The sequence below is a fragment of the Neolamprologus brichardi genome, chromosome 1, assembly GCF_056152115.1.
Source record: "Neolamprologus brichardi isolate AB-2024 chromosome 1, ASM5615211v1, whole genome shotgun sequence".
In the NCBI taxonomy this organism is placed as follows: Eukaryota; Metazoa; Chordata; class Actinopteri; order Cichliformes; family Cichlidae; genus Neolamprologus; species Neolamprologus brichardi.
The window spans coordinates 39543372-39567874 of NC_142104.1; the positions used below are offsets into that span (position 1 = coordinate 39543372).

Sequence of the window (24503 nt, forward strand, 5' to 3'; positions counted from 1 at the left end):
GATAAAAACACATTAGAAATAGCAAAGGCTTCATAACAGACCAATAAATCAACACATTTTCATCAGCAGATGTTTGTATGTTCAGTAAAAATATTTCAACAACAAGCTTTTGATTAAAATGATCAATGAACTTCAGCGTTATGTAAGGTAAGTTTCATGTTGGACTCGTGGTCCTTTGTTAGTCCAGTATAGGACAATGTCTCTGACGTATGTATCATATCAAATAAATGTCATATCCAAACAACCCCACAACTGCAGTTGTTTCAGTTTTTCACGGGTGTTTCAGCTGGTCAACCTCACTCAGGCGGACATCCATATCAGCCAACCAAAGGACAAGCTCCTCCCTTTGTGCTTCAAATCCGTCCCACTCTGAGACAAGGAGCTGAGAGAGAGAGAGAAAAGTGAAACTCTCCTCAGAACGTCTGACTCGCATACCTGCAGTCGACCTGTGATGAACTCCAGTTTGGCATTCACGTCATCCCAGCGGCGGCCACACTCCCTCGCCAATGCCAGCAGCCGAGTCTGCAGGGTGCCCTGGAAGAGCTGAGTTAATGTTTGACTCCTCCTGGTCAGGCTCTCCAGCTGGATGAGCCGAGGTCTCCCCTCTCTCCGCCGCCTCTGAACACACAAACACAAATTGCATGTGAAGCAGGAGGTGCAGATTTTTTTGCTCTTCTTTTCTAAATCCAGGCTTGATCACGTGGTATTTGTAAAACTTTTCTGGCCAGCGGACGACTGTTGTCTCGCAGAAAGTCAAATCAAATGTATGTGATACACAATCAATTCACAAGAACACATTATAAAAAACAAGTCCAGTTCTTGCCTGATTTCAAGTGAATTCTGCATCAAAACAGGGTAACATAATTCAAACTAGTGTTTGCTGCAAATGTGAGCACAAATCTTCACTTTGTACAAGCCTGCTATTAAAGTTCTCCTCTATGCAGACAACGTTCCTGTTTTCAAGGCACAACTTGGATCTGCTGTACAAATCTTATGGATACACGCTAAATGAAACAATAGTGTGCACGACTCCAGATTCTGATCCCTCATCCTAATATGGTCCCAAAAGGCTCACAAAAAAAAAAAACCATAGCAATAAAGCAAATGTTGAGGCTTCTAAATACAAAGTCCATAAACCAATGGTGATAAATATACAACATATGGTCTTAAAACGAAAAGTATAATACAGATTTTAGTCTGAGAGATTTGATGTTCATTTACCTGCAGATGCCCTATACATGCCTGCTCTGTGGTTTTCCACAATGATTTGCACATCACTATTTAATACAGGAAGTGAACTAAAACAAGTCATCTTTCTTTGTGAGAGGACCATATTAATGAAAGCAAACCTCAATGACATCATAGAGATCCCTAAAGATGCTCCTGCTGCTTCTCTTCCTCCTCATCCTAAGCTGAGCGAGCAACTAGACTGGACTAGACTAGACTTTCAGTCCACGACCTGCCAGCTTTCTAGCTGTCTCCACCCTCCTCTCGCCAATACCAACGTCACTGAAGAAGTGAGAGCCTGATTACTAAATGGGTGTCAGCTTCCCTGCCAGCCTCAGTAGCACTGCCCCTTGAGCCTGTCGCACCATATATTGTATTATAGAATTTATTGGTTTTCTTTTATTATTACCTGATAGTAAAATATAATAAATAATATGTATTGCAATAAATAAAAAACTATGTATGTAAGCGAGTAAATGGTGTGCTACTATAAAGGTGCCTTTATTTTGGTGTCTGTTAGCTGCTGTGTATCTGATTATTCTACATCAACAGGCGTGTGTGTCTAATCCATATTCTGCAAAGGTAAAGCAGCCCTGAGTAGCTCCGTGCTGTGCTGGTCCATATTGAGGCAATCTGTCTTCGTTGCTTGTAATTTACATGGTAACGTGCTGATATTGAGGGAGCCTATCAGAGAACCCCTGCAGAACAGTGTGGGAGCTCTGCCTTTGCTCGGTAACAGCAGAGATGTACACACTCTGACCTTGAGATTATCTCTCCTCTTCACCCTCATCTGCTTGCATCTATCAGATTCTCTGTGGAGTAAAAGCTTGATTTGCTTTCTTTTGAAATAGCTGGAGGGCTCTGACATGACTCCATGCAAGTCTATTTTGGATGTTGGTAAAAATTACAGAGAAAGTGAAATTAGGCGTGTGCTACATTTGTCACATTGGTAATAACATTTATAAATCCAGAACAAAGACCGAGGCAGCTTGGCAGATAGTAAAATGAGAATGTACCTTAGTTCAGGATGGTGTTGGCACACTGAACCAATTACTACAAAGTGGGATTAATGGATTAGCAAGATTTCAGGCAAAACAAGGTTTTTGGAGTCACAAAGGTGACTCCTTTTACCATCTAAATTACTGTGAAAACCTATACCAACACATAGCCTGGTCCTGCGTTTGACATTAAAATTGTCTGAACTTTGAATGAAGGACCATGTCATTGCTTTATTCCACTGGAAGAGGCAGTGCATTAAAGTTACCCCAGCACAGTCTGTATGCATTGTCATCATGGGAATTTCCACGTGTTCAGTTGCAGAAAATTGGAAATATATTTTTATGATTGGTCTTTATCAGCTGGAAAGTCTGATTTATACAGTTGAAACTGCACTGAATGAAATAGCAATTAGAACATGTGTTGTAGATGATGTTACACATGTAGTCATTTCCACATCTCCTTCATTAGTATATACGGCCATGTCAAACCTGAATGCACTGAGTGGCTCACGATGTGTAGCTCTGTCACATTTTACGTGACAGCTCTAATGTGTAGATGTTTCACATGACACTATTCTGTCAAGGTAAAGCAGTACTGAGCACACACTCACTGGCAGAAGAAGCGGGGTATTGGATGTCCCCATATTGGCGTTTTTCTGCATCATCACAATAACGCTGGTCTGGGATCAGCATTATAAATGACCAGTCGTGTTGTTGGTTTGGGAAAAACAAAACAAACAATCATCATTCTAATGAGTTTTTATGATATTCTGACTTTTTGTTTTGGATTCAGTTTAGTTTCCAGAGCAGGTTTGGGAGTTTCACTTTAAACATTATTGTATGTCAGATGGTAAGATTTGGGAAAACCAGTACTACAAAGCATCTCCGATAACTAACTAAATGTTTTTTCACATCTAGATTTATTTTTCCTTTAGTTATAACCTCGTATATTATCAAGTTCGGTTTGCTGTATGACACATTTAGGGGACTCGCGTTGTTCGCTAATGAGTTTGATAGCATTAGCTAACTTCTTAGCTAGCGTCTCAGCTAATGCTCAGACAAAATCATTGCAATGTTGATCCTGGATCAGCGTTATTATTAGGGATGGGTACCGGTATCGCACCGGTTCTGAAATAAACGGTAGTAACCAGACCGAAAAGCAGCGCACATTTCGGTGCTTTATTTCGGTGCTTTTTTTTCCCTGAGATGTCATAGACTTTGAATTCTAGCCAATCATTTTACGTTTCCGAGGATAGTAGGCGGGTCCAGGTACGTACGTTCTTTTAGAGCAGAGCTACAGATTAAAAATGCCCAAGGCGAAGCGTTCAAAAGTCTGGCTGTACTTCACAGCAAAATATGCAAACTCAGCAGCCTGCAACAAGTGCTTTAAGCTGATACTGTGATACTGTGCAAAGGAAGTAACACCTCAAATCCGATGAAACACCTGGCGATGCATAGCGGGGTTTTTTTTAAAGCCAAGAAATGCACCGTATTTGATAGCTTGCTGCGAGACCTCACACCGTGCACATCTACCGCGGGTGGGTTGCCTGTTATCGGACCCGGAGTTTGCAACATCCCCCAAAAACCTGAAGAGTAGAGTCCTGGCCCCTAGCCCTGCCAGTGTAGCAGAAATGATGACGGATGATGATGGCAGCAGCAGCCGTTCTTCTCTGCGTGAGTAGCTTAATGTTGTTCGTGTGTAATTTACGTTGAGTAGGCTAACTACTAGTGATGGGATTTCTGGCTCTTTTTAGAGATCCGGCTCTTTCGGCTCGGCTCACTGAAAAGAGCCGGCTCTTTCGGCTCCGAACCGGCTCTTCAGGTTGTTTTGTTGCTTTAATTATTTAATCATTAACAATAATATAAAATTATGCAGAAAAGGAATTACTAATGTAAAAAAAGTGGTTTTATTTATATATGTTTATATATGGCCCCTAGAGACAAAGCACGTACAAACTCTAACGCATATACAAACTCCAAAAAGCACGTACAAACTCCAAAACACATTTCTAGCGTTTACTGAACTTCCAAAACAGAGCTACCCAGATCACTTAAATTACACAATTGAAAGCATGTGTGTATGGTTTGTGTATTTATAGACAAGCACTCATATTTATTTTATAATTTTAAAAAAAAGTTCATTTACCTGTTACTACTTCCTGGCTTGTGTAGCCACTAGGTAACAAAAGCTCAACACTGCGCCCTAGCATCCTGGAGCACTTCTGTTGTCTTTTGTACGTGATTCTGAGTTTGTACGTGCTTCTGAGTTTTTACGTGTTTTGGAGTTTTTACACGTTTTGGAGTTTGTACATGCTTAGGAGTTTGTACGTGCTTTGTCTCTAAGGGCCACCATAAATATACTTTATTTATTCACTCCACATAAAATGTAATAAATAAATCATGTAATACAAAAAACAACTATTTACATTTCTTTTTTCTTTTAACTATTTAAATTTTCAGCTTTTTCCTTTTAAACAAATTTAACGTGAAACAACACAAAACACTGCAAACCACAACACAATTAAATATACTGAATATACTGAAAATAGTGGATGATTACTATACCTTTCTAATGTGACGTTGTTGTCCCTCGCTCTCTTTCTCTCTGGCTCTGTTCCTGTGCTACTGCGAGTGTAACTACCGCCCCTCTGCCCAGTGCAAAGTACAGGCCGCGCATGCGGAGTTTAGCGGAAAAAAGGGCGAGAGAGAGGGTGAGAGAAAGAAAAAAAAAACCTCATGGCTCCCAATAAGGAGCCAGCTCGCATCGTTCACTTCAAAGAGCCGGCTCTAAGAGCCATTTCGTTCGCGAACAACCCATCACTACTAACCACGTTATTACATTAATGCATGTAAGGTGAACTAGCAAACATCATCATAGCTACATGCGGCTGTCTTCTTGTTTGATGGTAGATACTCCCTTCACCCTGGCCAAAAAGGCTAAAATGACCAAAGAAAAAGTGGAAAACAGTTAAACATGAGAGGTTTTTGGACAAAGTTTGTGTTTTTTCCATTGTTTAAGCACTGCCTCCAGCCAAGAATGATACCATATATGCCCCATAGCTGCAGAAAAGGCTAACATTGTTATCTTTTTACAAAAAAACAGCTGAACATGAGAGGTTTTTGGACCAATTTTGTGTTCTCCATTCTTTAAGCACCGGTTTGAGCACCGTTTAAGCACCAGCACCGTTTCAAAAGTACCGGTTTGAGCACCGTTTAAGCACCAGCACCGTTTCAAAAGTACCGGTTTGGCACCGGTATCGGATAAAACCTAAACGATACCCATCCCTAGTTATTATGATGATATAGGAATAGCACAGAGATATCAGAGTGGCACAATATTTCCAGCTGTGAATTCAAAAGTTTACCTGTAGTCCTACCAGCAGGTCAGCTTGTACCATGTTGGTGATCATCAGACAGGGACTTCACTCTGTTCAAAGTAGCAGTAAGTGTGATAAATTTTCTCCACTGTACCTGCAGCCACACTGGAAAGCTTAATGCAGGGCTTAATGAAAGACCAACTGATACTAAGGAAATAAATCTCATTAGTCTGGAAAGCTCAATAGTACATTTAACAATTATACGAGTAGGCTTATTGTCAGCAAATTAAAGCGACATGATGAGGTGTGTTCTGCTCGAATCAGTGGATTCATCTGTGCTCTTTGGCATGTACCTTTTAACAGTATGAGAGGCGGTTGTGTGTCCCATTTGTGGATGTTCATTATCACTCACAGCTACTGGTAATTATTCAGCCTGTCATTCACACAGTATTTGGGGGCGTCTGATTGTTACAAGGGGCAACACAGCTTATTATGTTAATGCCTGCATGCATTAGCAGTGACTGCATACCCTGACTTGTGTGTACATAACCTACTCTGAAATGTTTTGACTAATTGATATTTAATAAATTGATGTTCTGTCACTTCAGATTTAAGCAGCAGTACTCTGTCCTTAATTAATATGAATTTATTAAGTACTTACAGTTTAATGCAGCGTGATGATGCTGCACTTAATGTCAAAGCAGATGACTTTTAGCTCATGATGCATTTCCACTCGAGGTTAGATTTCTTAACCCCCCCCCCCTCCATGCAGTCGAAGTGTTTTATCAAAACGCAGCAGTGTGGAGTACGTAGGTGGCTAACTGCTAACAGCAGGTATTAATAGGTCATCATTTCCTTCTGTCTTGTCATACCGCCGCCTTTTTTAGCTCTCTTGAGAGAAGCTTGTTGTTCAGGGTTTCATACAGTAAGAAAGCTATAAGCTGTTAACTTTCTGCTTGCCTGTTTACTCGTTAAGGAGGAATTCATCCAGATGTGAACTTTTGTCAAGCAGTTCTAGTTGGCATTAGTAAGCATGCTTAGTACGAGCTCTAAAAGGATTTAAAAGGCAGTAAACATAAGCCAGTGTTGTACCTTTTATCCATTTGTATCTATATCTAAGGGCTATGAAATGGAAATCTGTCAAAGGGTTTATTTAACATAATGACTCAGTTCCAGTTTCTGAGATGAGTTAAAAATGTACCGTGGTTTCATTCATTCAGTTGGACAATCAACACAAAGATAAATTGTCAAATTCATTTGTATTTATTTTCTTACCGTCCTAATTCATACACATTTTCTCCAAATAGCTCCTAACTGTGTTCACCTGTGTTCTTAATCCACAAGTAAAGACTTGAAAATGAATTCAACAGATTCTGGAGCTTCTTAAGATGCTCTTAGTATGAGTATGAGTGGGTACTTCAGTCTCTTGATCTCTTATTTCTAATATCATTTTAATGCTTTTGGAAAATGCCTGGAAAAAGCTCTGTTGTATTCTCAGCTTCTTTACGTACGTATATCAACTGTTAGAAACCTGCAGACCAGCAAAGACTTTCCTTCTAGCAAACTCAAAGAGAAGCTCCACACTCCAAACCATATAACCTTTATACCTTTGACACACCAACCCTAACCTCTGCTGGCATGGGAAGAGGAAGAAGTTTTTATTGCCTCCTGTCTCTCCCGTCAAAACCTGGGCATCCAGAGAGAAACAGCACAAGCAGAAAAACCCCGGGGAAATATCAGGACACAACCTGAGAGATGAAAATGGAGAGAGGCAGAGAAAGGTGAGATGAGGCGAGAGACAGAATATAAATGGCATCGAGAGAGAAAGACTGAAGGTGTGAGATAGGAGAAAGAAAAGGGAGGTTCAAGGAGGAAACAGAAGGCAGGAGAGGGAGGAGGAGGAGAGGTGAGCGGTGATAGCAAAGCAGAGAAATTGCATTTTGATGGAGGCAAATTGAATCAAGTCAGCAGTGGAGGCCTCGGGGCAGAGCGACAGATTGAGACGGTCATGTCAGCACGGAGAGATTACTACCACCTGTGTGTGTGCGCGACGTGATGATTGCCTGCCGTCACAATCATAAAATGTCACACAAGAATGTTTGTGCACGCACTGTGACAGCAACCCCCTATCATCAGGGTGAATGAGCAGGCACGCACACACACCTATGATAGTAACAGGAGACCAGGGAGACACTCGGAAATAAAAAGGAGTCAAAGACAGGTATATGAGATTGTCTGCTGAAAAGTCATCATCATCATCCACTAACAGGATTACACAGCAAGGATGCTGGTGCAAGAGAACTCAGCTCTGGTTTGAGAAAACTTTAAAAAAGTAGTCACACAGAGAAAATCTGTGTCACATTAGTCATCAGTGTGAAATAGAAAACGTGTCTACCCGGGTGAGCACACGTGATCTGCTTTCAATTTACACGGCGAGGTTTTAAAATATCACACAAACAGCTTGGTCCACGTGAACGCTTTTCATATTGGACTGTCACGCCCTCTCTCTCTCACCTCCATCAATGTGGCTTTCAAGGCAGCGGCTTGGAGCCCTGTTTAAGTCATTTTAAGTGCAGTGGAAATTTTAAAAGCAGCATCAACCGAGTAATCTTAATGATGTCATGAAAAGTATGAAACTGTTACGGTTCTGGGTCATTTTGACCCAGCATTTTCAGTTTCTTATGTTTTTGGTATTCTTCTGTATTATGATTGATGTCTCATTCTTTAGTTATCCTGTTTTGATTATTATTAAAAATCTTTGTTTCAGTTTATTCTGGTTTAGGGTTTAGTTCTTAAGTTTTGTTCTTGTGCCGTCATGTTTAGTTTAGTTCTGTGCTTAGTCTTCTCTGCCCGTGTGTTCCCTCTGTGTCCGTGTTTCTTAGTCTGCGTCTTTGTGAATTGCTTCCTGGTTTATTTTGAAGGGTTATGTCTGATGTCAGTGTTTCTAGCTTCGCTCCCCCTGTCTCGTTACGTCTCATTCCTCCCAGCTGTGTTCCCCTTCTGTCTCTAATTCCTTGATGACTGCCTCAGTGTGTTTCTTTGTGTCAGTGTCGCGTTGTACCCTCAGATTTTGCCTGTGTGTTTCCAGTCTCAGCTTTCATTGTTCTGTTCATGTTTTGTTCATTGCCAGCAATAAAGCTGTGGTTTTCAGTTGCAATTTTGGCTCCACGAGTCCTGCGTTTGGATCCTCATCTCCGCCTGCCTGCACAGAGAGCCCTGACAGAAACTGAAGAAGAAGGGGGGGGGGGGGGGGGGGCTAAAACATGTCAACACAGAGGGTGGAGCATGTTAGCAGAGCAGCATCTGTGATGTGTCATCAGCAGACTGAATTAGTGACGTGCGATACATCTGATCTGACACAGAGGAAGAAAATCTAAATCAAAAGTAGTGTTTTTCAAATTATAGCTTTCAGAGTGTTAAATTATGAAGAATTATCATAGAAGAAATACATTTTAAATATTCAAACATTTGATAAATGCATGGTATTGTGTATGAAATATTTTTGAGTCGTATTTTTATAATTCAAAGCCTACAGTGGCTGCTTTACTGCAAGTATGTTTTAATGATACCTCTCCAGTTTGATTGCTCTACATCTTGACCTGACTAAATCTAGTCTGAATGAATTGTTATGTGGTGATTGCAGGGACACACATATTACTCCAAGCTAAACTCATACAGCAATTTATTGTAGCATATATTTATGACATTCCTTTTTTCATAGCCATATTTATTAATTTGAACAAATGGGTTTAAAGGATGCAAACATCCATCCATCCATCCATCCATCTTCATCCGCTTTATCCAAGGCCGGGTCGCGGGGGCAGCAGCCTAAGTAAAGAGGCCCAGACCTCCCTCTCCCCAGCCACCTCCTCCAGCTTATCCGGGGGAACACCAAGGCGTTCCCAGGCCAGCCGAGAGATATAATCTCTCCAGCGTGTCCTGGGTCTGCCCCGGGGCCTCCTCCCGGTGGGACATGCCTGGAACACCTCACCCAGGAGGCGCCCAGGGGGCATCCTTGTCAGATGCCCAAACCACCTCAGCTGGCTCCTTTCAATGTAGGGACGTAGATCGACCGGTAAATTGAGAGCTTCGCTTTTACACTCAGCTCCCTCTTCACCACGACGGACCGGTGCAGCGTCTGCATTACTGCAGCTGCAGCCCCAATCCGTCTGTCGATCTCCGGCTCCCTTCTCCCATCACTCGCGAACAAGACCCCGAGATACTTGAACTCCTCCACTTGGGGCAGGAACTCATCCCCGACCCGGAGTGGGCACTCCACCCTTTTCCGGCTGAGAACCATGGCCTCAGATTTGGAGGTGCTGATCCTCATTCCCACTGCTTCACACTCGGCTGCGAACCGCTCCAGTGCGAGCTGGAGGCCCTCACCCGATGAAGCCAACAGAACCACATCATCCGCAAGAATCAGAGATGAGATTCTGAGGCCACCAAAGCGAAAGCCCTCCGCCACTTGGCTGCGCCTAGAAATCCTGTCCATAAAAATTATGAACAGAACCGGTGACAAAGGGCAGCCCTGGCGGAGCCCATCACCCACCGGGAACGAGTCCGACTTATTGCCGGCAATGCGAACCAAGCTCTTGCAACGGTTGTATAGGGATCGAATGGCCCGTAGCAATGGGCCAGACACCCCATACTCCCGCAACACCTCCCACAGGACACCCCGAGGGACACGGTCGAATGCCTTCTCCAAGTCCACAAAACACATGTAGACTGGTTGGGCAAACTCCCATGCACCCTCAAGTATCCTCGAGAAGATGAAGAGCTGGTCCAGTGTTCCGCGACCAGGACGAAAACCGCATTGTTCCTCCTGTATCCGATGTTCGACTAGCGGACGAACTCTCCTTTCCAGCACCCTGGCATAGACTTTCCCGGGGAGGCTGAGGAGTGTGATCCCCCTGTAGTTGGAACACACCCTCCGGTCCCCCTTCTTAAAGATGGGGACCACCACCCCGGTCTGCCAGTCCAGGGGTACTGCCCCTGATCTCCACGCAACATTGCAGAGGCGTGTCAACCAAGACAGCCCTACAACGTCCAGAGCCTTCAGGAACTCGGGGCGGACCTCATCAACACCAGGGGCTCTGCCACCAAGGAGTTGTTTAACTGCCTCAGTGACCTCGCCCCCAGAAATTGGCGGGTCATTCCCCTCATCCCCAGACTCTGCTTCCTCCTCGGAAGACGCGTCAGTGGGATTAAGGAGGTCCTAGAAGTATTCCTTCCACCGCCTGACAATTTTCTCAGTCGACGTCAGCAGCGCTCCGCCAGCACTGTACACAGTGCAGGTAGAGCAAACAAAAACACTAAAACCTAAGTCGCTGAAATAGCTCCACACATGACTCCACTTACAGTTAGCCATTGTTGTCAACTGAGTGAGTGAGCACACGTGAGCCGTGACGCATTTATACAGCTGTGTTTCACATATCACAGTGACAGGAAGTAGTTCCTACCAATCATTTAGACTACCCAGTGACATTTTTACTTCCCACTGTGTTCCTGTTAATGACACCACAGGTCGTGTAACACAGGGCCACAGCTTCCAGGTCAGACAAATGAAACCAGTGCCTTAAACCAGTATTCTACAGAAACTCTGTGCTGCAAAATGAGTTCAACACACACTTTGTTATCGAGACAAAGATAACAGTTATCTTTGTCTTGAGACGTCCCAACATTGGGATGATAAGCACTCACATGAAGCTCAACTCACTAAGGTAACCCAGGATTCCCACTGCGCGTTCACATGAACTGGGTGGTGTCAGCAACATCTGACCAATCCATAAGAGCCTATGACTGATGCATCCTATGACTGTAAGTGCCAACTTCTCCAATCAGAGACATGATCAGGTGATGTTAAAACAGTCATTTAAAAATCTCTAAAGAACATGAAAAATGTAACAGTTAAATGACCCCCGATTAATGCTGTAGAACATGATTAATCTGGTGATTTAATGCACAGACAAAAATTTTAATTAAATTTAATTTGCGAGGCAGTGCCAGCCCTGCCAGAGAGTCCTCAGGCCACCCTCATGAAGTCTGTTTGTGATTGTTTGATCACAGACATTCACAGCTTGAGCAGTGCTCATCCTGTTCCTCACTGCACAAAGGAGCAGATACCGGTCCTGCTGATGGACCGTCTGTAGCCCTGTCCAGCTGTCCCAGAGTAACTGTCCTGAAATCTCCTTCATGCTTGGTGCTGGCAGACACAGCAAACCTGGCAAACAAGGAACAAAGCTAAGATTGTATATTTACTACCAACGCTCATCAGGAAAAGAAAACGCTGCACCCTATTAAAAACTAAAAACATTAGAGCCTCCTACTTGACCCGTCAAGTCTGCGCCATCTTTGAGGAATTGTCATGCTATTTTGGAAAACTGGTCAGTAGGCAATGATTTCACATGCCAATTTCTACTCTGGAACCTAACTTGCTCTGGATCAAAGGTTCACATCATAAATTATTATGGCGATATAGCCTGATAGGAAGTGAACTACATTCACGGTAGTGATGTGTCGGTCACAAACGAAATGGCTCTTAGAGCCGGATGTTTGACGTGAACGACGTGAGCCCGCTCCTTATCGCGACCCGTTGGGTTTTTTTTTTCTTTCTCTCACCCTCTCTCTCGCACTTTGTTTCCGCTTCACTCCGCACGCGAGCCTTGTGCTTTGCGCTGAGCAGAGGGGGGAGGGGCGGTAGTTACACTCGCAGTAGCACAGCAACAGAGCGGGAGGGAGAGAGAGAAAGAGCCAACATGAAGAAGGTTCTCCCCAAATACTACATCTCCTTCCCCACAAGAGGTGATCAAACACTGGACCACTGTTACACTCCATTCAAAGAGTGTTACAAACCCCTCCCCCGCCCAGCTTTTGGCAAGGCAGACCATTGTTCCATACTGCTGCTGCCTGCATACAGACAAAGACTAAAACAGGAAAAAAACAGCTTCCAGGGTCATCTACAAATGGGACAGTGAGGCTGAGGAGGGCCTACAGGACTGCTTTGACACAACTGACTGGCAGATATTTGTGGATGCAGCTGATGGCATATGTGGTACTTTAACCTTTGTACTGTTTTCATCAGGTAATTTTGCAGTTAACATGTGAACATGTTGGATGATCTGTCTGCTGTCACTGAGTGGTGCTGAGGTCTGAATCTGAGGGCAGCCCCTGTAATCACAAAGACAACAGAACCATCACAAACTGAAATATAAAGTCTGAAATAAAGCTGATCCTTCTGTCCTCACACACTCAGAATCTGAAGCTCTTCTCTCACATTTTCAGTTCTACAGTTTAATCCACAGTTACAGATTAATGAGGAGTTACTGAAGTAGAAGCTTAAAAAAAATTGGTGTTACTGTCTTTACACATGTGGAGACTGAAAACATGCTGTTGTTTGCACATATTTAATAATCAGCTCTGCACAGGAGCTGAAGCAGGATGCAGCCTGTTGCTTTTACAGTATAATACTTGTAATAAAAGTACAGTAACAGTAATTAGTGACTGAGCACCCCGGGGCGTTTCTCTTGATTTCTTTAGTCAGGGTAAATTCATTCAACTGCACAGGTTAGCTAAACAAACCCGGACAGCCGAGTCCTCATCTTAGCTAGCTAGGTCTCAGGACCTAGCTAAGGACAGTAGTTACGGATTAGCTTACAAACATGTTTAACTTACCGAAAAAGTGCAGCGGGGCCGCGGGTCCTTCTGTCGGGTAGTCCAGTTTACTGAAGAACACCTCAGGCTGTCAAGTTAAAACAGTCGGTTGTGTTTTCGTAGCGTAAACGCTGGCCCTCCTCTCAGAGCCTACGCTCTATCTGCTATTCCCGAACAGAGATACGTTTCTCCGTGACTGCAGCTGCCAGTCAAAGCTCTTATGATGACGTTTCACCCCAATTTAACATCACCGCGGTAGAAATTAAAAAATTATCTGAGGAGAATTAATTTATCTTAGTCCGACCCCAGTCCCATCCACTAACATGGAGGAGGCGGGGTTTATGACCTATACTGCAGCCAGACACCAGGGGGCGATAGAGACGTTTTGGCTTCATTTTTGGGGAGCTGTCGCGTCGTCCATGTTTTCTACAGTCATTGGCCCTTTCTCAATTCTAAGTACGCGAGTACATACTCACGTTCTCAGCGAGACCGGACTTGCCGAGACCGCACTGGAGTACGGACTCGCCGAGAACGCGAGCACGGACTCGCGATTTTTACAATTGGAACACCAGCGTACTTGATGATGTCACAGGTCCGGAGTTTTTACTGCCGTCCCCTCTTAATTTGACTGTGAGTAATATGTTATGAAGCTTAACTTTAATCACAGCCAAACCGGTTTACTCAGGAACAAATAAAACACTGAAATAAACCAAACATTAACATTTAGAAGTGATCTAAGTGACTTATATATCATGTTTAACCTCAGTAGTGAAATCTCTATTAATAAAAATAGTGTACATGTACATACGTGTACATACCTTATTGAAAACAAGCAGGTGCGATGTTAGAACGCTTTTATTTTTATTTTAGTGGACACTCAATACAATAGACAGCTACTGGGGTTGTGGGTTTGTTTAACCTGAGTAGCGAAAAGACCGCGGGGGGGTTGAAAATGATGTGCCGGGAGTCCGCTGTTCTCGCCGGCTCTAATGATCCTCGACCTCGCTGTCTGCTATGGAGCTGGCGGGTCACAGACGTCTCCAAAAACGTCGGAGCGCGTTTGGAAATATATGATATCTTGATAAATCAAGCAGATATTTGAAGTTTACACAGCTACATTCTCGCTTGAAAATAACTTAAAAGTTTATTTTGTGACCCAGAAAGAGTATTTAAAAGTTTTTAGCCCCGCTCGTCCGTCATTGCTGCGTTTGAGTTTTGGACTAAATGCATTCTGGGATATTTAGCTGTACCAAGTCCACACAAGTCACCACCGATGCATGCTCGATAAAACGGGCGGAGCGAGAACACATCCGGGACTTTTTCGCGTTCTCGGCTTGATGCGTACTTTGAATTGGAACAGTACTTGGTCTCCGACTGATGACATATCACGAGTACACGAGAACACAAGTACGCACAAGTACGCATATTGAGAAAGAGCCATTGGTTCAGACCTCTGACGGTGCTGTTGCTGCAAAAAGACTTCCGGTGCTGTACAAGCCTTTTGGAAAACAGCTTTTTGACTGTGCTGCACTTTACGAGCCCATCTCGGTTCATTCTGAATCAAAAATGAAGCTCATCACTTTTTATGCTCCTGTGATTAACACACAACCTTGGAACTGGAACTTGTGACTCTTTCACACCTTAGCTAGCTACTTTAAGTGCTCACAGCCGCCCATAAACTTAGTACAAGTAGGTAAGGTGTTTTCTCACATGCACTGAAGCTCTGACCTTTTCTAGAAGTAACCTGACAGAGCTGCACAAATGTCCAGCACAGCTGGATCAAATTAAATGGGCTTTAACCTGATCCAGCTCCCTAAAAGTTTGATTTCCAGTTGCTCCCACTGACACGATCTCAGGCATGCCTAACAATTAGCTGTAAGTGAGGGTTTTCTGTGTTGTGCCTCCTGTTGTGCTATTATTATTCTTCAGCTTCCTGTTGTGTGTTTAATGTCAAAAATATGAATTTTGAATAATATCCTGACTGAATCCGAAGTTTGTGTTTCTGGTCGTGATTCTGCTGATCATTAATTAGCAGATACGTGCGTCTGCACAGGTTCCTGTCATCCAAATATGGTCACTCTTGGCTCTTAAAACAACAATGCTGACGCTTCTTTAAATCTAAAATTAATGGGTGTCAGTGTTTACATTCATTTTCATACAGTGCGTGTCATTCGGTGTTTCACACTAAATGTTGCTCCGAGGAGTCAGCTGTTCACTTCTTTTGGAAACTATATTTTAATTTAAGCCTGTTTTTGTAGCCAAAATCAGTGTCCTATGTAACTCCACTTCAAAACTGATAACTAGCATTAGGATACCTGTAATCTTTAACTGGGCTTTATAGCTCTGCCTGTTGGATGCCCCAGTATACGACGCAGGTCCCATGAAAGGAATGTGGGACCCACACAGTGTCTGAATATTCAGACGTTCTGCTCGTCTCCCTGATGTTTCGTCGTCTACTCGCAGAGCTCAACAATGCATCTGAGACGAATTCTCTCGAAGCAACTGGAGGAAAGTCGAAGAAAGAATCGTTTCTCATTCTGACTCATTCACATCACAGCGTCATCTGCATTTATCATCAGCAACAACAACAAGAGATGGTTTTGTTCTTTCCGCTGTGAGACTGAGCCCACTGTGCAGCTATATTTAGTTTGCCAGCTTGCTCCATAAAAACAGACCTAATGATGAAACTAGGGCAGCCCACAGTGGCAGAGCCCCTTGCAACCTGAAGCAATGCTCTCAGAAACCCTTGATGTTAATAATAACAACAACCCAGAGAACCTGCGCGCTTCATTTATGTACCAGCTTTTTCTGCTGTGAAAGGCACGTCTGTGATTCTGTTCTTTTCCACAGCATGTTTGCAAACAGCAGTTTAATCTAAAGATCTTTCCTTGAATGAGTTTCTAAGAGACAAGTGTGAGCAGGATGATGAAATAACACTGCAGAGAGGCCACTGGTTAGTATGCAAACACAGCAACAAAGGTTCGGATGTGGGATGACGCACACCTGGCTGCCATCTGTGTTTTCACAGTGAGGAAAGAAAATACAAGATATAGATCCAAGATTTTGTTTTTTATTAATTATTTCTAATTAATAAAAAATCTTCCAGATATAGATAATCAAACATTAAATATAACAAATCACCAGAGCAAATCAAAGGCAATTCAATGCAACTTTAGCATATTTACATATTTCTGATATTCAGGAAAGTAAAAGACATCCTTCTGGTGACTGTGAAGGCTGAGAGTGCTCGTGGATTGCTGTGATGAAAAATTAAGCAGAGGGAAATTGGGATCTCTTTAATGAAACCAGACTGTTACATCACGGCCACGGAGGAATACTTGGTCATTTATGCGTCAGCCTCTACTCACACTTGCACATATTTCCACAGAGGCATAAGATCCAAGGTGAGGAATTATACTGTAGGCATGCATACACACACACTGCACTGATCATAACACTGCTATCCAACACTGCAGTCGGTAGCCTAGTGATACAGTCACAGTCTGCTTTATGTGACAGAAGTGAAGAAGAACTGAAACTGAATATAAATACTCGGTCTTTACAAAATGTAAAAATGGAGAAAAAACAGTAGATGCATAAGAAAGTCAGCTAACACTAGACCATCTCCTCTGTGATGACTCCAGACATGTTAACAGATAGAAAAAAGCAGCATCCGATTTAGGTCTGGAAGGTGGGGCCTCCCTGCTGCTGCGGAGTCGGGGCAGTCAGCTTCTCTCCACCCCAGGGAAAAGGGTAACACTACCTGGGTCTGGGTGCAGTTTCCCCCTCCAGGGGCAAGGGTACCTAGACCTGGGGTATAGAGTACGCTTGGGGAGTGTGATTGTGTGTACAGTGTCTCTTTATGTCTGTCTCCACGTTGGTTGAGTGTTGAGTAATTGTATATGAGAGCATGAGGGTGGGAATGGATGTTTGTATCTGTGTGTGCCTGTTTGTCTGTGTCCATATGTCAGGTCAGGTATCAGACGCCACCTCTCTGGGGACATCTTAGGCCCTCCAAGGTATGGAGGCCTATCTCCCCCCACCACTCCCCCTGCCATTGGCAGACACACTCAGACATCGGTGCACTGGTGGTTCTTTGTGTCCGGGGATGGGCGTCCAGGTACACACCGGCTCACTCCTTGGTGGCTGCTTGTCGGGGCCTGCAGCCTGGGGCTCGCTCGGGCCACTCACCCCACCCAGGGTGGGGTGCCCTCAGCCTCTCGGCTTGGGGCTCGGTCACACGGGTACAGCTGGCTTCCCGGCGGGGTCAGAACCCGCCCTGGCTTCTGCTCCGCGGCTGCTGAGTGACCCCTCATCTGGGGCTCTCCTCAGCTCTTTCTGGGATAGTGGCGCAGCTGCCCCTCTGTTGGTCTTCCTTGGTCTCTTGTGTTCTGAGGGCCTCTGGATGTCCGGAGTTTTGATCTCCTCCATACCTGCTTCATGCCCAGGAGGACCGGGCTGTGCCCCCCCCACACACACCCTCTAGCAGATCATTACATGAAGGAACCTTTTAAAAACAAGCGCGCTCATGCTCACAGGTGTACACACGGGTGTTCACACACACAAACTACACCCTTTTTGGCTCCTACCTTAAAGCACACTGAGCGCTGTCGATCTTACGTGCTGCACAATAATGTTTAACACTTAGTATTTACTGTTATATTCCCATAGATCATCATGATGTTGTTTATCCCTTGTTAAATGCTTGTTTTCTTTTTTCTTTCTCAACAGGTGATCCAGGTGATTGATATATGTATTTTTGTCTGCTTATTTTGTTGATTTTTGTTTTTTGCCCTTTATCCCCGTCCCTCTTCTCCGTTGTTTTTTTTGTTGTTTTTTTCCCCTCTTTCTTTCTCCCTTTTCTTTTCCTCATTCAAGTCTGTCCCGTATCTAGCAAGTGAAAATAAAAAATAAAAAAAACAATAAAAGGTGAATCAAATAGACCATTACGGCAAGGATGGGATGGTCCATTTGGTAAAGTAAATCCGTTGGGCATCTTTCTTTGCCTTTAGACAATAATTCTGATGGCAAAAGAGCCAAATGGGACAGGCAAAGAAAAAAAAAGGAATCCCTCGGTTTCAGCCGAGCAGGAGCATGTATCAACATGTTTCTTCCTGTTAAAAGGGAGTTTTTCCTTCCTAATGCTGACAACTGCTTGCTCATAGGGGTTGTCTGGTTTTTGAGGTTTCTCTGTATCATTATAGAATAGAATAGAATTCAACTTTATACATTGTCATTGCACATGTCACAGGTACAAGGCAAAGAAATGCAGTTTGCATCCATCCAGAAGTGCTTTAGCCATGATATAGATATATTACAATATATATTAGCAATAATATAGATATGTGAGTATATTACAGAAATGGGTCTATTATCTGGTACCGAAAGCAGACAATATGCCCGCTTCTGCACAGATTTCCGGAAAGTGAATGCGGTTACGAAACCAGACTCATTTCCGCTCCCGCAGATGGAAGATTGCCTCGGGGCGCTTTGCGTCGGTTTCTGGGCATGGCCGGGTTCTATCGGGGGTTCTGTAAAAACCTTTCGGACGTGGTAAGCCCTTTACCCGACCTCGTTAGCCCCTCTAAGCCTTTTGTGTGGTCTGCTGCATGTCAAACAACATTCAGGTCAATCAAAGTGTTGTTGTGTAGTGCGCCGGTGCTTACAGCGCCTGATTTCGGTCGCCTGTTCAAATTGGAAGTGGACGCCAGTGCATCTGGTGCAGGGGCTGTCTTGCTGCAAGAAAGCAAGCAGGGGATTGACCATCTTGTCTGCTACTTCTCTAAGAAGTTTCATAAACATCAGAGTCATTACAGCACTATCGAGAAAGAGGCTCTTGCCCTGCTATTGGCTCTACAACACTTTAAGGTGTATGTTGGATTGACAGTCAGGTATGTACTGATCACAAGTATTTACTGATCACAATCCACTGGTGTTTCTGTCTCAGATGCATAATTCCAACCAGCGACTGATGAGTTGGTCGCTGCTGCGGCAAGATTTTAACTTGCAGCTCCACTACAAGAAAAGTAAAGAAAACGTGCTAGCAGATGCTTTGTCTAGAGCCCTGGAGTTTTCTCCTTGAATTAAACATGTGGTGAAATGTTAATTCTTGGGGTATGGGGGTGTTAAAGCTGGGCTGGGGTTCTGACATGTAAATGTGAGTGTGCAGGTGCGCCTCCAGGAGTGGTGGATCCCGAAGAGGGTGTGCCAGGATTGGATGCTGCTCTGGAGGCGGAGTATAAGATGGTGCGTTTGAGGACGGCAATCATCCATCCTTGGTTTTACCCCAACTGGCTGGGGCTGCGACATGCCCTGTGTTGTTTTGTGAATCCAGGAGGAAGTAGGGGTGGATCGCCTTTTCAGTTGGGCACAGTTTTCTCATGTTTAGTTAGTCAGGGAGGTAAGTGATTGTTGTTTGGTTATGTTTCTTTGGGGCTAAGTAAGCAGTCGCTCCCCTGAGTTAGTTTCCATTTTGTTTGTTATTTTGGCGCTGGTCCACCCCGAAGCCTGAGTGACTCCTGTGAAACCCATTTTTGTTTCATGTCTGTAAATAAACCATTTCATATTTTAACTTATGGTGTGATGTGCTGCTTGGGGTCGAGCAGGGGATGGATCATTCCTCTTGTTGCGGTCGGGTCCCCTAGACCGGCCGTAACACTCATGTATGGATCTCTGTGTCGCCACATCTGCCCAAAGCATAATCTGAAAGGCAAACATTGTGTTTACAGTGCGTATAAAACAGTTTTAGTTTTGTTTTTCCCTTTCATCACAGTTGTTTTAATAACCTCTCCATCTGGATAGTGTTAAAGCCTGGCCACTGTTTAAAGTTTTATCTCCTTTAATTCTGTTCACTGGACATCTTGGTCATCTTTGTGTTATTGGTATCTTTTGAAAACATTTTAATGGAACTGTCTGACAAATGATATGTCACAGTGTGCTGTAATGTTTGAGCGTAAGTGGTGAGAGAAATTCCCCACTTTACTTAGTGTGCAACTATAATTAGCTAATTAGCACCACACCAACCCATACCATTTGTGGATACAGCTTTGCTCACATTAGCTTAGTATACCAACCTTTGGTCTACATGTAGTCACAGAAAAACCTTGTCAAGACCATCTCCAGCACAAACCCATAGGTGTTGTCACACTATGATGTAAGCATACCGTCTGTCTAGAGAATAGAGACTATGTGCACCTTACCATATGCTACTTCCGGTGGGGAAACTCCTCTAGGGCGCTTTGTTTCCGGTGTGATATTCGCGTCTTGTTTACGGTCGGGTTTTCCAAAAAAAGTCAACCAAATGGACAACTCAAGCGGCGATTTAAATTTCTCAAGATGTCTTGGGCATTTACCGAATATATCTGTAGATGATGTTCATTGACTTGTCGATATTTTTCCCTCGCGCCTCAGAGCAGAAGAGAGAAAGGGTTGAAATTTCTCAGTATATACAGTTCCCTCGTGTTATGTTCTAAAAATAACCAGCGATAGGTGAAATCTGCGAAGTAGCCAGCTTTATTTTTTACAATTATTTTAGATGTTTTAAGGCTGTAAAACCCGTCACTACACACTGCTAGTGATCGATGTAGCGATTCTGTACTGTACAGGAGAGCACGGCACAGCACAGAGGAGCTCGACAATGATCTACAGCTGATCGGGACGCAGAACACAATGCGCTTTAAAAAACAAAAGCATGCAAAATTGCACTAAAAGAATCTGCAAAACAGCGAAGCTGCAAAAGGTGAACCACGTTATAGCAAAGGACCACTGTAATTGTGAAGATAAGTCACAACATACCCTTCGTAAATACTAACATATAGAGACCCTTACCAGCAATCATTCATGTATTTTTTATATCCTGTGGCTTTTTTTCACGGTTTGTTGACATGCTGTGTAGGTGTGTACTGATATCGACATAACTGGGAAACATCTGTCTCTGACTATTGTTCACCTTTAGTTTGAATGCTGAACATTTGCCTGTTTAAATTCTTCTTCTGTGGAACCAGCTTCCAGTTTGGATTCGGGAGACAGACACTATCTCTACTTTTAAGATTAGGCTTAAAACTTTCCTTTTTGCTAAAGCATATAGTTAGGGCTGGACCAGGTGACCCTGAATCCTCCCTTAGTTATGCTGCAATAGATGTAGGCTGCCGGGGGATTCCCATTATGCATTGAGTTTTTCCTTTCCAGTCACCTTTCTCGCTCACTATGTGTTAACAGACCTCTCTGTATTGTATCATATCTGTTATTAACCTCTGTCTCTCTTCCACAGCATGTCTTTTATCCTGTCTTCCTTCTCTCACCCCAACCGGTCGCAGCAGATGGCCGCCCCTTCCTGAGCCTGGTTCTGCCGGAGGTTTCTTCCTGTTAAAAGGGAGTTTTTCCTTCCCACTGCCGCCAAAGTGCTTGCTCATAGGGGGTCATATGATTGTTGGGTTTTTCTCTGTATCTATGAAGCGCCTTGAGGCGACTTTTGTTGTGATTTGGTGCTATATAAATAAAATTGAATTGAATTGAATTGAATTAAATCATAATAACTGTTACTATACAGAGATGTGCTTCTGAATGTGGACGATGTGTCTTCTGCATGGTGAATGGTGAGTGTTCCCACCCTCTGCTCTTTGTAACTTAATGAATCTTTCCGTTTTCGAATTTTGGGCATGATTTTTGAGTCCACCTTCGCAGTAGCAATTGACTGCAAAATAAAGCTACCGGAAATTTACAAGCCTACATCCGGTCTTAACACAGGAAGTTAGCATTTTCTCGTGTACAGGGTCTATAAAACATAAACTGTTAATGTTAAATGCTACGAAGTTATTCCTATCTATCATCATACACATAACATCCATCCATCCACTCGCTTCTCTTTTCAGGGGCGCGGGGGGCGCTGGAGCCTATCCCATCTGGCATAGGGCGAGAGGCAGGGTACACCCTGGACAGGTCGCCAGTCTGTCGCAGGGCTAACACATAGAGACAGACAACCATTCGCACTCACATTCACTCGCGCAGTCACACCTATGGACAATTTGGATTTATCAATCAATCTATCCCCACAAACTGCATGTCTTTGGACGGTGGGAGGAAGCCAGAGTAAACATCCACGCAAACATAGGGAGAACATGCAAACCCCGCACAGAAAAACTGCGGCCTGATGGTGGAATTGAACTCAGGACCTTCGTGCTGTGCGGCAACAGTGCTAACCACCGTGCTGCCCATCATACACATACCTTTGTTATAAAATGGTGTGTGGATATGATGAAAACTATAAATGTTGAGGTTATATGTGACACTCACTATACAGTCATTGCATTACAGTTTCAATTTTCTTACACAAACAGTAAAGAGGACTCATATTCAGTTCAGCTTTCACTTATTGACTTTTCTGCACTCAACCTATATTAGAAATGTCTTTTAAATCATAACACAGACAGAATAGAGTTGTCTTTCACTTGGCAATATTTTTCCTTACCAGCCATTTTCCCTTTGTTTTTCTCATCTTATTGATTCCTCACACACTCCCTCTTATATGTCACCTCCCTCTTATATAGGCATCCATACATCTCTTTGTTCTGACTGTCTTTCTGGGCGCTGCACAGCAGTAACAAAGCATAATATTAGGGAGGATGAAGATGTCATGGCGGGCTTATCCTTGTATCTCTATTTCCACAGATGAAACAGAACGTTGTTATTAAACAAGGTTGCCTAGAGCTGCCTACGCACCGTGTCACCTGAAATATCCCCATATCCACAACATCCTCTACTTTTAAATTCTGCACTTTAAAGACTTGACATTTCAAAGTTTTTTGTGAAGCTGTTCTCTAATTAACACCAGTGAAGACGACTCTGACATTCACGCACCGAGCCAACAGAAACACAAGCTCCCTCTTTCCCGCACTGACAGTCAGAGAGGCCATCTCTCCACATTGCTCATATACAACATGTTGTAGGTTAATTGGCTGATCCCAGGTGGATGGAGTGATTGATGGCCATGAAGAAGCAGAGAGGGACTGAGTAACAGACCGACACCGATGCAGAGTATGGCAGTTGGGGGAAAGAGAAAATTGGGGGACACTGAGACTAATTTAGCATCTTTCCCATCATTACCTGATAGCTGGGGGTGGGTCATTAGCTGAGCCTGTCCTATATGCTGGCTTCATGGTGCAGGATGAGGAACACCTGCTGAAGGTGGCAGATGGCAGATACAAAGAGCCCTGAAATAGACACAGTCAGGAGGGGACTGGTTCACATGATTCAGCTCTTGCTCCATTTCCTGTTGTTGGTTTATGTGTAGAAAACTAAAGGACAGATTTATTTCTTTTCATTTTTAATGGAAAGACTGGCATTTAAGATGTGGCTCAAATTGTTGCAAAATTAGATGCAAAAGAAAATGCATATAAACGTCTGTATATAAACCACTAGCTTTCTGTGGTAGGAACAATGGCAATAATGTACATTTTGGCATCCTTTTTTAAAATTGCTTTGAAATAAAAATGTCAGCTGCTTGACATTTTTATTTCAATAGATTGTTGTAATTTTCACCTTGATTGTCTCATTTTTATCCCTTCCCCTCCCCAAAAGTAAAATATGACGCAACACAAAGGTTTTGAAGTTAGCTTTGTTAAAAGATCCAAGGTTGTTATTAAGAGTGTGTCAGACTGAGGCAGGCAGCTAAAAGCGTTAAATCAAAAAACATGAAAAGAGTTTAAGCTGCTCTAATTTAGGCTCAACAAATACAGGAGAACGTGACGGAGTGAAGGTGTCAAAGCTCTCATTTGTTTTTTCTTTTTGTAAACTCATTACACCGAAGCTTTAAGCATTAAAGTTGTTACTTTGTGTTAAAACATCATTCAATAAAGACTATTTTATAAATTAAACCTTTTCTTTGTAACTATATAAGATAGCTTACTCAACAACTCAACAGCCTAAGAAAGGAGTGCGTGTGCAATGCATTCAGCACACACATAAATGACTGTATTTACTTGCATTAAGTCTAATATGTAGTTGCAGCTGACAACATTAGCATTTACTGCGTCTTCTAGAAACCATTAGACATGACCTCTCCCAAACATTTTTGTTTTTGTTTTGTTTTGGGATTTTTTGTAAAGCTTAGGAGTAAGTGCTTAAAAGGATCATTCCAGTGTCTGTTTCCCATTAATGTGGCTGCTGTGGCTCTCTAGGTCATGGTAATTTTACTCTCTCTGTCTCCATTGTAGAGATTGAAAAGGCTTCCTTGATGTTAGAAAAAATTACCATTGAAAGCGGGTAATTTATTTGTTTACTTTCCATCAGACTTTAAAACAAACATGAAAAG

At 43.2% G+C, this 24503-nt stretch overlaps 1 protein-coding gene across 1 annotated transcript; it reads right to left on the minus strand.

The window, feature by feature from the left end:
* Positions 1-271: 271 nt before the first annotated feature.
* On the minus strand, positions 272-1406 carry LOC148106482 (nesprin-2-like). Its single transcript, XM_087843587.1, has 3 exons — positions 1350-1406; positions 436-618; positions 272-382 (listed from the first exon to the last, which is right to left on the minus strand). The coding sequence occupies exons 1-3, from the start codon at positions 1404-1406 to the stop codon at positions 272-274; spliced, it is 351 nt and encodes a 116-aa protein (XP_087699713.1).
* Between the last annotated feature and the right edge of the window lie 23097 nt (positions 1407-24503).